The 13,759-nt window shown below is 47.2% G+C and overlaps 1 protein-coding gene across 2 annotated transcripts in view; it reads left to right on the top strand.

Annotated features, from left to right (window-relative positions):
• LOC6592979 (BTB/POZ domain-containing protein kctd15-like) overlaps positions 1 to 13,759 on the top strand; it is a 44,826-nt gene that overhangs the window by 21,276 nt on the left and 9,791 nt on the right. Inside the window, exons 1-2 of one of the 2 annotated variants that reach the window (XM_002017993.2) lie at positions 12,336 to 12,665; positions 12,940 to 13,002. Coding sequence is in view for 1 of the 2 variants with exons in the window: in XM_026985871.1 (XP_026841672.1) it covers positions 12,940 to 13,002 (63 nt within the window). In the remaining variant the exon portion in view is untranslated. Of the gene's footprint in view, positions 1 to 12,335; positions 12,666 to 12,939; positions 13,003 to 13,759 lie in introns of those variants that run through there. The other variant, XM_026985871.1, reaches the window with a different exon arrangement.

Genomic DNA, 13,759 nt, shown 5'->3' with positions numbered 1-13,759 from the left:
TGTCGCTGTTTCTGCCGCAGGCCACCTTTTCACGCAGCCACGCTTTTTCGTACAGTCCTCGTATAGAAACTGCGACGACGTCAGCGCCAGCTTCAGATTCTGCTGCTGCAGAAGCTCCTCATCCGCAACTCCTTCAGCTTGGTTCCGCACTTGGTACATAAGCCCTGGTATATAAGGCGGCACTGCACTGAGAGAAAAGCGGAAACTTACTGTTTTGTGCAGGCATAAGGATGATAACTATATGAAAGAATAAATACACTGTATAAATAATTAGTTCTAAATAGTATTCTATTCATCTTAAAGTTTCAGTTTCGCTGTTCATTCCATCTGAATGAATTGAAGTATTCACTCTCCTGCTCCTCTCCTGCTGCGACCCCATTTTTCTCGCAGTGCAGCCATTGCTGGCGGCCCTTTTGGGATGGCGAAACTAAAATGCAGTTGTTGTTGCTTTTTATTTTCGTTTTGGCCTCGTATTTGTCTTTTTGTTGTTGCTTTGGCATTGTTGGCGGTTCTTTGCCATGGCCCCAAGATATTTGAGGCAAGAACTTGCCCCGGGCAAGCCCAGGCAGCCGACAGGACAGCAGAACAGAGCTGAACGCGACTGGATGGGATGGGGTGCGGTACAGGACTTGACTTCGACTTTGACTTGAAGAGTTGACTCCCTTTCTGGCTTTAATTGGGCTTTTGCTTTCCACCCAGAAATACAGAAACCTCCGAAAAACCAAAATTAAACTGATATTCACTCCACCAGCGATGTTGGAGGCGCATCAAATTATTTAGCTGAATAGCCACAAAACACTTTGATTTTGTTGCATGCAACTGGCAGTTGCATAAATTTCCACCTGATTGCACCCACATACACATTCACAGCGAAGGGGAAAGCTTCGTTTGTTGCGTTTATTCATTCGAATATTAATTAAATTGTGTCTAAATGGAGTCGACTTTTGACATTTGCGGTGGTTGCTGCGCTGTTTGTGCGGTGAAGCGTCTAATTTGACCAGAGAGATCCACGGCAAAAATGTATAGATGCATTTCAATTTGCATCCTTTGAAGAGGAAGCAAGCAAGAACGAAAATTCATCTCTGCCGATACACCATTTGTACGGTAGAAATAATAGAAAATAGTTCGATTTATAATAATAGATCTATAGATATGTATAAACCAACGTATAAATCTACTTTAAGATACCCCCAGCAAGAGGATGCCTTTTCCCCATATGAAGACTCCACATCATTAAAGGTTACTCCTCTGAGGTTACTACCCCCACCATCAGTGGGTGCGGAGGGCCGCTTCTTCTTGCTTCCATTCACACAGAAACACACGCCCACAATGGCAGACAGGAAACGTCAGCGACATTGCGGCATAAGTTCCGTTTAATTTTTACCCCAAACGGGGCAGGAAGTGAAAAGCAGCCTGAATGCGGAGGCTCCTGCTGCATGGGAAATTAAAAAGCTGCCTATGAGGCGTATGTGTAATATTATTGGCACACACCCGCACATCTGCTCGGAGACAATAGTCGGGACCCCAGATAAGTAGAACCGAGTCGAAATATTTATAATGAAAATGTAACAATGCCGAGTTGTGGCTCTCGTTCTGGTCCGTGGCTCTGACTGACTCTGGCAGCCAGTCTGGCGTCATTAAGCGTCGTTTAATGGCCGCTTTGTGGCATTTGCAACTCCTCCAACTGGCCAATCCCATCCTTTCTGTCGTGTTCCGGCCAATTGGTTTGCACATTTGGCCATTAAGTGCAGTGCGGAGAGCAGAGCAAAGAGCTATCTTCAAGCCACTAAATTGCCGGCTGATAAGAGTGAACGGGGAGGCTGGAGAAGGGGGTACCAAAACTTTTGGCCCGGCCATCCTATCAGCCGAAAGAAATTTTAATTAAATGTCGCCGCAAACGATGCGGTAATATGAATCGAGCCGGAGTCGAGCGGCACCAGCCTCGGAAGCAGGCGAATCTCATAACCAGGTATTGGGTGTCGGGTTCGGGCATTATTTTAGCATTCAATATGATTAAAGCCTGGCGGGGCATTTGGCTCAATTTATCCCAATGCCACAGCAGAGCAGAACAGGCCAACACTCGACCAGAATCGAGCCTCATGGTGGGGGAATGGAAGTCCCGCTGCTCCTGTCAAGCGATTCGATTGCACTTAATACCGTTTTCTGACATGCCACAGTCGCTGGAGCGCAGTCTCCGTGGATGTCGCTGCAGCGAATTGCATTTCATGTGTCAGCGTTTTTAAGCGCTTTCTACCCGCAGCTATTCCGCAGCGGGGTGTTGCGATTGAAGGCTAATTTATGAAAGGAGATGAGGCATGCCCCACATGGACAGAGCTGTTTAATAAGCCGTGGTGAGAGTATAGAAAATCCTTTTGCCCTGAACACTGCCTTTGGTTATATTCAGGGACAGGAGTCAGCTAGGGCTACTCTGAGGACTAACGTTGGTCGCTATCCTGTCATACTCCTGATCTCATATTCTTTACAAGTTCTGTCCATTTTTGTTCTATACTTCCAGTGTCCATCCTTCAGGTGGCAGACAGCACTGTACCTTTTACACGTTGAGTTCAAAAATTCATCATTGTTGGCTCTGCTGCATTGTTGCCAAAACCCTGCTGCTGCTGATGCTGCTCTCTGACCACCCCTCTCTCTCTCAATCTCGCTCGCTCTCTCCCATTCTCTCTGTGTGTGTCGTCCCCTGCAGCTCAGTCCCCCACTCCCCACTTACTGCAAACCGAAACTGACTGATGCCTGGGAGCTACTTTTGGGATGAAATATTATAATTACAAGCGAATGGCCGGGGGCCAAGGAGGAGCAGGAACAGTGGAGAATGCCAAGGTGAGGCTGGGTGCAGGCACGCTGCAAGGGGGAAGCGTTGGTTGGCAGCGACATCATCCAAGCATCGCATCAGGCAGGCCAAATCGTAGCGTAAAACCCCCAAACTCTCACTACCTCTACCTCTACCTCTCCCTCTCCATCTCTAACTCTGTGTGTAGCGCTGTCTGCTTGCCTCTCGCTCATGCAAAGGTTCGGTGTGTTTGCCCTTGGGGCGCCTCTCCTGTCCATCTTCATCCCTCCCTTCTTCCTACCACCCACCCCACCCCCATTGCTGTTGCGACGCAACATGTTCGTCCTGCCGGCAAACTAGAGCGCGCTGATAATTCAGATGCGTTGGTCCTGATAAGCCTTGAAACAGGTTTCAATGCTAGCAACATGTTTGAAGCGGCAACAGTTAGAAGTGGGAGCGTGTGTTGCGCTCTGTTGTGGGTGGCTGTTTGGTTTGTTTCGTTTCGGATGGGCGGGGGGAAAACCCGTTATTAATTGCAACTTGATTGCTCGAAGGTATTTAATAAGTTTTTGTTTAATTTCTAAAACTGGCATCATTTCAATCTAAATCTCATTTAAACATCATATAGTATCGTAGGGATCCAGGTTATACATACATATAGAAATATGTACATAGATGTAGATATAGATAGAGATGGCGGGCCTTGTATTGCTGTCAGTTATATTGAAAATTAGCCTCGAGTTAATTTAGTGTGCCATTAAATTTCCACATGCTTCCCCTGTTTACCCCCTCATATATCTCTTTCTCCCTCTGATCCCAAAAAGTAATGCATGCAGATTATAACTTAAATATGAAATGTCACGCATTGACAGGCATTTTTGAAAAGTATGCAACAGCAACAACAAGTTTTACACCTCCGGGCCAATCCGTTTATGACCAGAGACGGAGCCAGGCCCAGAGTTGGAGCTGGAGTTGGAGTTGGATATGGCTTTTGGGGATATGGTGGATGGAGTCCGAGCCGGAGCACCTTCACACGCCAGGGGTAGAGGTTGAGGTAACCACAAAGGCAGACCACAAAGCCACCAGCATACAGAAACAGGAATTCAAGCGGCCTTTTGTATTTGCTTTGAGGCGAAAAGAGCTCGCTCTGGGATGTGGCTGTGGCTGTGGATAGGGATGACCATGTCGTTGTCTCTGTCTCTGGATGAGGCCCGGAGATGATAAGGGTCACATGCCAGGCGGGGCCAAAAATGAAAGTGGATACGTAAGAGTAAGAGCATAACATTCGTCGTACCACATTCCTCACACCCAGATCTATTTACCCCGTGCTGTAGGAATAGTTTTCAGGTGGTAGGAAGGAGCTTCCTCAGGGCTTTTTGTGTACAACAGCCTAGAAGATCCATTGTATCCGCTTCCATACTTAAAGGACAGATCATTCCTTTTGTGTATCATACATTCAGGTAACCGGTTTCAATGGGAATAGATTACAACCTGCCCTTTTCCCGTTGTAACAGATGAATGTCCATTTTCTTTTCTAATCGAATCATTATCTATGATTATAAAGTCCCACATTTAGCCAGAAACCCACTCAACCCACTCATATGTCACTTACCACTTGCCCCACTCCCCACTCCCCATGCCCACTCAATTCGCACAGTCACTGCTGCCAGTCTGTGGACTGGTCATGGCTTCCGTTTAATTGTAAAGATTGCACGCTTTTCGCACACTCTTTGCTCTCTCTCTTTCGCTCGCTGTGCCTGTCTCTCTCTTTGGGTTGCAGGTGTCTAAATTACACGGAGAGAAAGAGAGGGAAAGTGTGTGTTGTGTGTGTGTGGGGGAGAGATGTGTAACAGATGACTGTAAATTGCTTTACTGACTGACTGATTCGTCGGTTGGCTGTTGCAATTGGGGGGGGGGAATGCTGCATTGCCCTTGCTGTTGCACGGATGTTATGGTTGCTACCGCCACTGCCACTGCCACTGCTGTTTGGCTTGTTGTCTGTCAAAGTATCATGCATGTGTGTCCATCTCTTTTTCCCGCTCCCACACTGGCTATGTCCCTGTCTCTCTATAAGTGCATAAATGGAAGCTTATGCTCCACGGCCATGGACACTGCCTATTAGTTGTTGCTGCTGCTGCTGCGGCAACTGTTGTTGTTGTTGTTGTTGGCTCAACATGGCACATGCAACTGCGTGGAGGATTGCTTACAGGTGCTCTGCCCCTGCTGCCCCTGCTGCCCCACTTGCCACTTGTGCTTGTCAGTTGCCGCGTTTAACGCTACACTTAAACAAACAGCCGCGTGCGTACGCAAACATACTCGCACAGTCACGCACACACTTGCCACACGGGGCAAGAAGAGGAAGAACTGCAACAACGGCAGCAGAAACAGCAGCCAGCCCAGGATATGGCGTCAACAGACGCAGCACGGCGCGTTATGGGCCGCCGCCTATTAAGTGATTTTAACACTTTGCGCATGAAAATTGCAAAAAGGCAACGTCGCTGATAATTATCCCTTAATTGCTTAATGAGCGGCACTTGAGCAGTGGCAGAGGAAGCAGTGCAGGCAGTGGCAGTGGCAGTGGCAGCGGCAGTGGCAGGTCGCGTAAGTTTAATTAATGTCAATTTAATTACCAGAATACACACACGGACGCCGAGAGACACAGACAGGCGGCACATCTACTTATGGCCTGAACTTTAATGCAACATGCCACAACACTTGCCGCAAGAGACTTTCAACAGACTTTGTAAGTGAATTAAATTGTTTTCACTGAGCAGACGACAGCGGGGAGCGGATTCAGGAGAATAGGATGGGATCAACTGTAGGTCACAGATATATATATAGATATATAGATTTTAGTTTTATTGTATGAAAAATCCGAATCTGCTGATTGGTGTGAGGAATGAATGAAGGAATGAATGAAGACATGAGTCAGATGGGTCATCAGGAAAAGTTCAGACACCACCATTAAGTGGCTTGCTCATCGACACAGATATAGATGTAGATTCATCATTTCAAAGGACATCTTTCGAAATAGTTCACAGTACTGAGGCATATGGCTTGCCGGGGTAAGCTAGTTATATTTATATAAATAAGATTCAACTCCCATTGGAACATAAATTTTAAAGTTCAAGGAATAATGTCCCAAAAGCCCATACATGCTAAATGTATAAACGATTCAGGATAACTTGCGTATCTTTGGTTATTTGCTAAACAGAATTGCCCAAAAGCGATAATTATTTACTACGAGTATATTTCTGGCCTTAACCTCTTCGTTTCCTCAAAAGTGAAAAGTTGGCTACAAAATGAAGGCAGAGTCAGAGACAGAGACAGAGGCAGCTGGTCGAATGTCTCTATTAGCCATGGCCATAAGTTATTTGGTTGTTTGGCTTGATTAATGTTCACCTGGTCGTGTTCAAGTAAGCCATATACTAAGCCGAGGAGAGCCACACCGAGTGAGTGGAGTGGTGGGGAGGGGAGGGGAATGGTGCTAGCCATTCGGACCTGGTTTTGTGGTTTGTCAGTGGCAGCTTGGTTTGCGCTTTACCCTTTTCCATTGCCGGATGGCCAGCGGCGATTTCTTCTCAGTGATCTAATCTTGTTATTGCCCTGGTCCCCAGCTCCATCTCCATCTCCATCTTCAACTACAGCTCCAGCTTCAGCTCCAGCTCCAATACGATTATATGTGTGTATACAAGTGATTTAGCTGATGTGCCAATTCAATTATTTCTACCTACATAAATACGATTTTTCTGCCTGTCGTGTAATGTACGTAAGCACATCTACACGTACATATAAACCGATAAATGCCACGTTCATGCGAGTTCGAGTGCGAATACACTCCTATATACATATGGCATATAAAATAGTGAATGTAATTTTATTCACATGTCTGGCCGCAGGCCAATCCGCTTTGCCCCCGGCCCACAAATTGCAGAGCAGCAACAAAAGCAACAGCAATAGCAGCGGCAACGGCAGCGGCAAAGGCAATCGCAGCAGCAACCCCGGAACAACGGCGCACCTCTCGTGGTGCCCGTATCTGGTATCTGCTGGATACTCAGGGTACGTATCGGTCCTCTGTCTCCGTCTCTGTCTTCGGCAGCAACAATATATATGTACAATATATCTGCTATATTATATGCATGGGCAAGGGGCAGGAGCAGGGGCATAGCCAGAGGTGAGGCAGCGGCAGAGAGCTGAAATCCATCATTGGCGCATGGCCGCAGGTCACATTTGGGTTGAAATATTATAATTACAAGCGGACGCCCCAGGGCAAGGCGAAAGAAGAGGAGAGGTGAGCGGAGCGGTGTCGTCGTCGTATCCGCTCGCGTGGTCTGACGATCCATGGTGCATTAAACAGTAGGTAAGCCAGTTCCTGTGCAGCCACCCTCCTCCCACTCATTGGTTTGCGCACAAGTCTGCAAATCAGCCACACTCAGAGGCCGTTCTCCGGCAGTGCCCTACCTTCTATGGGATATACCTTGCGACAAGCTAAGCCCGGTTTGGTAAATGGGCTAACCACCAATGCGAGAGAGGGAGAACACAAGAGAGGAGGAGAGGATATGGATACTTAGTTGCTGGTGCTGTTCGTCGTCGTTGTTGTTGCGGTTGTGTTTATGTTGCGGCTGATAACATCCTGGGGCACCACGGACTCGCAGCATGCTGCATCCAACATGTTGGACAGACCCCACATACCAACTGTTTATACCCCACAAACACATTTCGTCTTTGCTCCACGGTGGAGCACTTCTGTTCGAGAGTGTTTGAGCGTGTGCTTTGTGGCTGTGTGTGTTTGTATCTTTGTATCTGGATCAGTGTTTGTGTTACGGTTGGAACAACGGATAACGGGACAGGTGAATAGCAGTTGATTTTTTGTTTTTGGCTTGTGTTGTTGCCAGAAACTTGTTGCACGGAGCGGGGGCGACGGACTGAGGGAGGCAAGACACGTGTTTGCACAAGTGTTGAGTCAAATTAGGGTCTGAAATGGCGGCAGGGGCGGCGGTAGTGCATTGCAACAACTGTTGCCACAGCTGGAGCCGGATTGATATAATTTAAAAGCAACACCAAAAAGCCTTCCCTATAATTACGATCTTGCCACAGAATCACAGTTTTTGTCCCCAAAATGTGTGTCCAGCAGCTGGTGCCAGGTGACAACCAGACCACGCAGATGTAGGGGGCGGGGCATGCCTCCACGAGACCCTCATTATATGCGAACGGCAAAGGCCGCCAGCCACTCGAGCCCGAGCCCGAGCCCGAGCCCAAGCCCCCAACTTATTTTTAACTTCCACATTTTTTGTCCCTCTGCTGCTGTTGCTGCTGTTGCTGCTGTTGCTGCTGCCTCTGCCTCTGCAGTGCCTGGGGCATTCTTGGTTGCATGTTCAAGCAATCCTTTTCCGTTCTTGCAGCCATCTCTCTTTGGCGCACCCCTTCCACCCTTCGAAACCTGGAAATAAAGAACTGGTCCCCGCTCTCTCACTCTCTCCCACTCTTTCAGTATGTTGCCCTCCCCTTCTGGTCCACTCTCCCATTCATAACTCGCGGCTATATCTTCTTTTTGCGCTATATTCCCCTCATTCTGCTTGTCTTTGGATATCAACTGTCAGTTTTCGAGCTAAAAGCGCCAACGGGCTAGTTTGTAAATCATTAAAATTATGCACACACACACACATACTGAACACTCACACAATTATCACTCATTTGTGTGTGTGTGTGTGTGTGTGTGTGTCAGAGTCAGAGAAGTTAGCCAACTGCATAGGAATGAATCATTATGCAGTTAATGACAAGTGTCACGCATTGCTAATGACAAAAGGATGTCGGCAATCGACTCCTGGCCCCATCACCCGGACCCACCCAGATGATAAGTGTCCACAATTAAAATTGATGCTTCAAACCGTTGCAAACTTCAAACTCTCCCAAGAGAGCTTTCACCAAAGGGAGGGGGGAATATAATGCCATAGGAGTACCCAAAGGAGAGCAAAATCTCTGAATGGCTTGTAAGATCTTGTAGCTTGTAGGATCACATCACTTATAAGTATTAAGCTTGTTATAAGGAGTGTTATCGCCAAGTTTTGATAAGACAAACGTTTAAGGAATATCCCAAATACTTGTCGAAAGAAACGCCCACTAACCTGACCTCGCTGAATCGTTTAATTCCTCCAGAGATGTGTGATTTGATCAGACCCGTGCTTATCGCTGGAACTGCAATTTCGATGTCTTGTGCTCACAACATTCCCTCTATCTCCGCTTTGGGCAGAGCTATACAAATAAATATCGTTATGGGGCACTGGCTGCAAAATGATTACCATTCAAATGTTAATGTAAATGTTGTGGCCCATATGGACGAGTGGCTGGATGGATGGATGAATTGAAGCTTGATATGGGGCCTCTGCCCCGCTGCTGCTGCAGTTCGTGCGTTAAAAATTTAACGCGAATTTCAGGCCGCGGCGGCAAAAATGGCATCATTAAGTAAAAGCCCCGCGGCCAGACATTGTGAATTTTATGAGCCTTTTCATCCACACTACATATACTCGTGCATACACACATACACATATTTGTGTTGTTGTTTGCTGTTGCTTTTGCAGCTATGGGTGTTGCTGTTATTGCTGGTGGTGTTCGCCAAGTATCGTTAATAATACAAAAATAAAAAAATATATACAATATACATATATGTATATATATTTATACCCCTTAACTCTGTGCAAAACCAGGGTATATTGCATTCGTGTAAATAATTGCAAAGGCAGGGCGGAAATTCCTTCAGATAGTATTGCCAGATAGCTGGATGTTAGAGAACTATAAGATCTGGGGAAGAAGGACCCACTGGAGACCAGTGGTAGCCTGTGGTAGCCACATTTGCAACCAGAATAAGGAAGGGAACAAGTCGCTGGTTAGTATGAAAGTGTTTACCTTTAGCTTTCCTCATTGTCACAGAGTTCACTAGCTGCTAGCAGTAAAAGGGATATCCCGTAGTCGAACTATTGACTTAAGAAACTTTTTACTTGTTTAAAAAACACACAGCTTCCCTCTGATGAGCGGTATCTATGTGGTTCGCGTGAGCGATGTTCTGTGTGTACAGCCAAACACATTCATATTAATAATAGTAATAATAAAAAGTCACAATAATGATGCTGATGATGTTCTGGTGCTGTCGAGGAGAGTGGGAGTAGGATGGGGCACGGGGCAGATGTTCCCAGCATATGCGTTGGCATTTAAATGTTTGTTTTCAGATACTCCGGCCTCCTCCTCCCCCCCCTGCATATTGATTAACACGCAAATGCACAAGTCATGAATAATTATGCAACTGTATGGCATACACGGACGGTAGATGGGTTACTTTAAAAAAGCCATCAACAAATTATTACAAAACGCAGTGGGATATGAAATGTCGCCGTTGATTTCTGCACTCTTTCGGTGATGCCCGAGCATACGTATAATCATGTCATACACATACCCATGCATATGTACGTACATACATACATATGTGCATAATGGAGTCCTGCAGATGCAGCAGCTTTGCTCTGCTCCCATCCCCCCTTCGCAGAGACCCGCTCTTTCTCTGTGACCCCCTCGGGCGATCCAAACAATAAAGCATAAAGCGCGCCGCACACATTTTGTCGAATTATTTTGTTGGCAGTCCGCTCGCGGCTAACTGCAGCAAATTGGCTTGAAATATTGGTATTGCCATATGTATGAGACGTATGTATGTATGTACATACATACATACATACATCAGTCTTTATGTGTGAGTGACCGTATACATGCCTGTCTGTGTGTGTGTGGGTATGTGCGGGTGAGCTGAGTGAGTGTATGCGTGAGCTTGTGATTAAAAAAATATTTAAAATGGCAAAAACCCAAAGCGACATCAAAATAAAAAGGAGACCCATGCCCATGCCATACGACTACTCCACTCTCGCCCCCACCCACGAGCTCACGCTTGAAACAATAAAAGACCCGCCCCCCTACCTTCACCCCCTCGTCCCTCAACCCTCCAGCCAGGCTGAATGAGTGAAATGAGCGATAAAATTGCAACAATTTCCACTCGTCGTGGGCTGAAGTCGCTGATAAAATATGAAAAATTGAAATGTCAGTGGACACGGGGGATGGATATGGCAGCGTGAGCGACGAACTAACGGGAGTCTGCCCCAGAGGGGATTGCTGCGTGTCACGCGACCATCTCTGGGATGGATCAGGAGCGCGAGCGATGCAGCAGCTGTCACGGCAGCGGTGGGCAAATAGTGGGATATTATGACGGAGCGGTGCATATACTACGAAATGAATGTGACCCGGGGAGATGCAACCAAACAATTGCCAATGAAAAATGATGCGACAGTGCTGCAAGAGTGGGCTGAGTGGGGGGAGGGGGTAGCAGGAAGACGAGTGGGTGGTCCATGGGCGTTGTGGGGATGTGGGTACATATATAGGTGGGTGGTTGGGCAAGAGTTTGCACTCATTTTAATTACAGGCTGCCTAACTGCCGGCCTCGGAGTACTCCCACTAGCCCGCTCATTGCCCAACGCTCTCTCTCGCTCTCTCTCTCTCTCTCTCTCTCTCTCTCTCTCCCTCTGTTTCTCTCTCTACCCTGCCTGTCTCTACTTCTCCCTCCTTGCTCTCTGGCTGTGTTTTGAAACATGGCCTGGGGCATATTTATCACAAGTTTTTCTTTGCATTGCCGGGGGGCAACAAAATATTTCAGCTGCCTCCGTCCTCGTCGTCGCAGTCGTCGCTCGTTTTGTGCCCTCGGGCGCCGTTGGCTGTTGCCCCGTTCTTCGTGCCGGTGCCGGTGCTGCTGGTGCTGCTTCTTCTGCTTCAAAGTCTCTGGAGCTGATGCCGCACAAAGTTTCATTTCGCTTGGCCGGCGGCCCCAGCGTTCTATGCTTTGTCATTAACAGAAGCACACACTCGCACTCACACCCATACACAGGCAAAAGTACATAGAAAGAGTGTCACACAGACACAAACAAACACGCATCAGGCTTTGATATTTACAATTATTGGAAATGGGTATATATGTAGGTGCATTGTACATATATCATCCATCCATGCATCCATCAGATGTGTCCCTGCCTCATGAATTGTCCTCCCACTCGCATACACACCCGCACAATCGCACTCGATTTTAATCCATTCAACGATTTGTAAGCCAGGCCAATTGTTCTATTTACAGTTACCATGTTAATTGCCACATCGGCTTATGTTGCATGCCACAACAGCGAGAACAGTGGCAGCACTTAAACCGGAAATAGACTATTAAACGTTCGCACGCAGCACTCACACTCACACACACAAACACACACTCACGCAGACATAGTGGAAACATTCTCTCTCTCTCTCTCTCTCTCGCTCGCTCTCCCTCAAGGTCGTCTCTTTGCTAAACGAACACCGTACAGAAGACGCCACAGAACTCCACCCGCACGGGGTGGCGGGGCGCAACTCGAACTCAAACTCGAGCTCGAGCTCGAACGCAACCCGGTCGAGCCGAGCAGCAACCGGCCTTGCCGCTCCGAAACTCGTGAACATGAATCAAACATGTTTGGGCCGCGGAACAGCAAAGATAGAATTTGTTTCTGAATTCAGAAAATAACGAACAGCCGCGAATGCAAGTAAGGTAAAGCGCTCGAAAATAGGAAACACCAGCGGCTACATTCAAACGGTTTCGCGTTCGCCCCAAGCGGAAACGGAAGTAAACATTTAAGCGAGAGATAGCGTGTGGTAGAGTGTTTGCGGCTTCGCGCGCTTATTTGATATTTCATCAACGTTTATTCAGAAGCCAGAGACGAGACCAGCACGATCTACAGATCCATATTGGAGGCCAAAATCTATTGTCTGCGCGCGCGTTGTAATAAAAAATAGTTAAAGTGCATTTCCTAAATATACCGACGTTTTTGTGAGTTCCATATATCATAATCATCTGTCTGTTCAATATCTATCAATAACCCCAGCTGACGATCACGAACGTTATAATTTTCATTGGTGCTAGACATTATTAGAAAGCATTTAATTGAATGAATTATTATGTGAAAGAAGAAAGAGAATGCTTTCTTGTTTGGATGTTTCTTTGGAGATCCTCTAGTGCTATGCGAAAGATCACTCTTACTCTTAAAAGTTCCATTCCTAACATGTCACTAATGCATCTCTTTCGATTTCTCTCCCCCGCACAGGACTCCGTTTGTTGCATTGGATCAACGATCACCGTTGACGGTGGATTCCTCCTGCCCCAAACGGTGAGCAAAAACCCTTCATCCGCTGCCAACAAAATCCCAGACCGCCTCGAAGCTGCTGGCCAATAAATTAGTTTAAAAAAGATTCTGTAATAAACGAATTTTTGACACACAACAACCGCAACAACAGCGTCTACAGTCCAAGTTGCATGCTACCAGACCTGTTCCCTTGCCCTACCCCGGTGTTGCCCCTGCTGTTGTTCGTTTGGTTTTGGCCAAAAATGCCGGAGGCAGCTGATTTTCGTCTCTCCCACATGCCAAGTCAGAAATTGTGCGCCATAAACGAAGACTGTTTTAAAAAAAAAATTATGCGCCTCAAGTGCTCTCTGTGCCCGCACCAAAGGAGAAATAAACAAAAGTAAGAAGAGAAGAGGAGTGGAGTGGAGTGGAGAGGGGTGGAGAGGGGAGGGTCTCCGAGGGAGAGAGGCGAAAAAATCATACCCAATCCCCCGGAGGCGCTTTTGGGCAACCTTAGCCCGCGGCTGAGTTATGTGTGCAGACGAGAACGAGTCGCATTATTTTTCCTACCTTAAAGGCTATAAAATACGATGGTGCTGTGGCAGATGGAGGTAGGGGATGGAGCAGGGAATGGGAACGGGGGATGGAGCTGGGGCAGCTGTGACCGGTTGGTCGGTTGGTAGGTTGTATTGTGGCTGGTCGAAAACTAAGCGGCCAAAAGATGACCCCCGGGGCAGAGTACATACAGCACAGCAAATTTTTGTTTAGCAAGGGAATCGACGGTCCTCCGTTCTTCCGTCTG

Source organism: Drosophila persimilis, unplaced genomic scaffold, assembly GCF_003286085.1.
Source record: "Drosophila persimilis strain 14011-0111.01,24,50 unplaced genomic scaffold, DperRS2 tig00000002-arrow-pilon, whole genome shotgun sequence".
In the NCBI taxonomy this organism is placed as follows: Eukaryota; Metazoa; Arthropoda; class Insecta; order Diptera; family Drosophilidae; genus Drosophila; species Drosophila persimilis.
The sequence above is the reverse complement of the archived record's forward strand: the minus strand, read 5'-3'. Positions and strand labels throughout refer to the sequence as shown.